Source organism: Pygoscelis adeliae, unplaced genomic scaffold (assembly GCF_000699105.1).
Source record: "Pygoscelis adeliae isolate BGI_AS28 unplaced genomic scaffold, ASM69910v1 Scaffold359, whole genome shotgun sequence".
Classification (NCBI taxonomy): domain Eukaryota; kingdom Metazoa; phylum Chordata; class Aves; order Sphenisciformes; family Spheniscidae; genus Pygoscelis; species Pygoscelis adeliae.
In genome coordinates, this window is record NW_008825553.1 from 883,150 (window position 1) to 885,887 (window position 2,738).

General features: G+C 49.9%; 1 protein-coding gene across 1 annotated transcript in view; it reads right to left on the reverse strand.

Annotated features, from left to right (window-relative positions):
• The window catches only part of RPL11 (ribosomal protein L11), a 7,885-nt gene that overhangs the window by 447 nt on the left and 4,700 nt on the right, over window positions 1-2,738 (reverse strand). Inside the window, exons 3-6 of the mRNA XM_009332148.1 lie at window positions 2,536-2,686; window positions 2,002-2,108; window positions 1,465-1,596; window positions 582-692 (exon numbers count right to left, since the gene is read on the reverse strand). Coding sequence (XP_009330423.1) covers window positions 582-692; window positions 1,465-1,596; window positions 2,002-2,108; window positions 2,536-2,686 — 501 coding nt within the window. The remainder of the gene's footprint in view (window positions 1-581; window positions 693-1,464; window positions 1,597-2,001; window positions 2,109-2,535; window positions 2,687-2,738) is intronic.

Sequence of the window (2,738 nt, forward strand, 5' to 3'; positions counted from 1 at the left end):
AGGGCATGGCCAGCGTAGATCTAGGCAGAGTAGCCAATTAAGAGCCTCCAGACAGACTGCCCACCTTTCCACCTCTGAAAAAATATCAGTAGTCCCCATCTCCAAGCATTTCCCATCAAGCTTTCGGCATCTCCCATTCGTTATCCAGTCTGTGTCAGAGAGCGCTATGGACAGATAAACCCAACAACTTTTCATTTGGATCGCTCCATCCTCCAAGTCTGGCAGCTGATCTAGGAGCTGTGTCAGATAAACAAACCCTAACCCTGCCTTGTCACTTGTGATCCACGCACACGTTAACACCTCCAAAAACTGGGGGAGACAGATTTACACAAAAGCTGATACTTCCAGCTATCCTGCAAAAGCTGCTCTTTCAGTTCAGCACACAGAAACCAAAAAGGGGCACAAACAGCACTTGTGCTCAAACGCAGCTTCTACTGCCCCAGAGCAGTAAAAATCAATGATTTAAGCAGCAGTCAAGATCTCCTCCTGCCCGGTGACTTGTTCCAGTCCCTCGGCAGTGAAGCATTTTGCTGATACTTGCTAGGAAACTCTTGGGATACAAAAATAAAGACGGACTTTACCTTCTGCTGAAACCAGCGCATGGCTTCTTCCTTTCCAATTCTGTGCTTGGCTCCAATGTTGCCAGTCCTGCGTTTCTTGTCAGCAATGCTGAAACCAGGCCTGCCCAGCACCTGCCAGGAGAGGAGACCCACAGCACTATGTCATTCTGGCACTTATTTATTTTCTTAAACTTGACAGTTTTCTAGGAGGAAAGGCTAGAATTTCCACATCAGTAACATCTCCTTGTCTGAGTCACATTCAAGACAGAGTATTATCTTCTACAGCCTCAATGTAAACTGAAAACTAAGTAACTTCTGAGCAGCCAGGTCAACTGACAGGGACAGCTCCTAGATTGGACAACTTGGCACGTACACTGACTCGGAGAAACCAAAATGAGTGTGGAAGACACACTATTCCATACCCAGAGGCCTCACGTCTTGAGAAAAGATACACTGAACAGCATTGCTAACACGTATGGAACAGCTTCCCTCTATTCCAGAGATTTAGAGTGAGGCACAGCAGAATGGAACGACTCAAACATGCTACATGACCCAGCCCTCTAAACGCAGGGAGAACCTTCCAGCAATGCAGCCCATCTTTCAGGCTGCATTCCTGAAGCCCTTGCTGCTCATTCCTTCCCCAGCCGAGCACAGCTGTTTCAGTGTTATCCCAGGAGTACCAGGAAGAGCAACAGTATTTGTTTCTGAAGAGGCTTTGAGAGACATGTCATAAATCAGGGATTTTATGGCAGCCCTGGGAATCTCGGTTTAGACTTGGATTTTGTTGACATTTTTCTGTCTTCCAGCACTTGGCAGCAAATCCATGTGAGCCAGTTATCACTTTAGGTTCCTTCCAGAGCTTTCACACAAGCCCAGTAGCTGCAGGGAAGCGGGAAATACGCACCACGTAAAAGTCCAAGCCGTAGATACCAATACTGGGATCGTATTTAATCCCCAGATCGATGTGCTCCTGGATTCCAAAGCCAAAGTTCCCAGTGTCTGAGAAATTGTTTTTTCTCAACTCGTATTCTCGCACCTGAAACATTTGTTGTCAGTCACTATTTCATTTTTAACTACAAAACAAGAAGTCCTGTGTGTTCCAACTGCTACCAGACCCACAACTCGCTCTCATGCTACCACGTCTTTAGCCCCAAGATTTTGCTCCCACAGCCTGCTCACAAATCGCAGCAGCAAAGACAGAACCTCAAAAGAAAGCAGCAACTTGCACCCACTAGCTCTTAAATAAGGATAAAACAGCAACCAGAGCGAGACACAGAACAAACACAGCAGCCTGTGCATCGGGCAAAGCTGCTACCCCAACCCTTAACCCCCACCCATGACTGACCCGTAACCAGATCAGACGCAACATTTCAAAGCATACATCTTTGGATTAAGTTTTGTCCTTTCACAAATCAAACGTCCAGACCAGCCAACTTCTCACCTTCAACCCCTTCTCCAGAATCTCCTCTGCTTTGGCCCCGCGAACCGTGCAATGAACAGCAATCTTCTCGTTTCTCCTGATGCCAAAGGATCTTACAGTGTATCGTGCTGTGGGCAGCAATAATTACACTCAGAGGCTATTCAAAGAATTCCCCCGCGGGGGATTCAGAGCTTGCTTTAGAAGACCAAAGAAATTACTTTAAAGGAAAGAAAAAAAAGAACCAAGGCAACCACACGCACCCTCTGTGGGGATGAGGGCAGAGCAGCAGTCCGAGCCTGGAGCCAGGACTGAACTGACAGAAACGACCGCCAGCACCTCAATATTTCAGGCCCCCCAATTCTCACAACAAGGCCCACATCAGAGCAGCCCTCCCCACACTGGCCCTGCCAAGGAGCCTCTGCACCGGCAGTCACGCTGCCGCTTCACCCTCTGCATGCTCAGGAGAGGAAGGAAAACCACCGCTGCTGAAGCCGGAGAACAAACTCGCTCCTTTGCGGCCCGCCCCGGCGGCCGGCGGGCAAACCCGCCCCTCACCTTTGGAGAAGACAGGGGTCTGGCCCGTCAGCTGCTCCAGCACTTTGGCCGCTCGGGTGAGCCTGTCCCCGCTCTCCCCCACGCAGATGTTGAGGCAGAGCTTGCGGATCCGCAGCTCTCGCATGGGGTTCTCCTTTTCACCTTGGTCTTGCTGCGGAGAAACGACACGGGGGCTAACGGGGGGGCGACCGGCAGACAGCCCA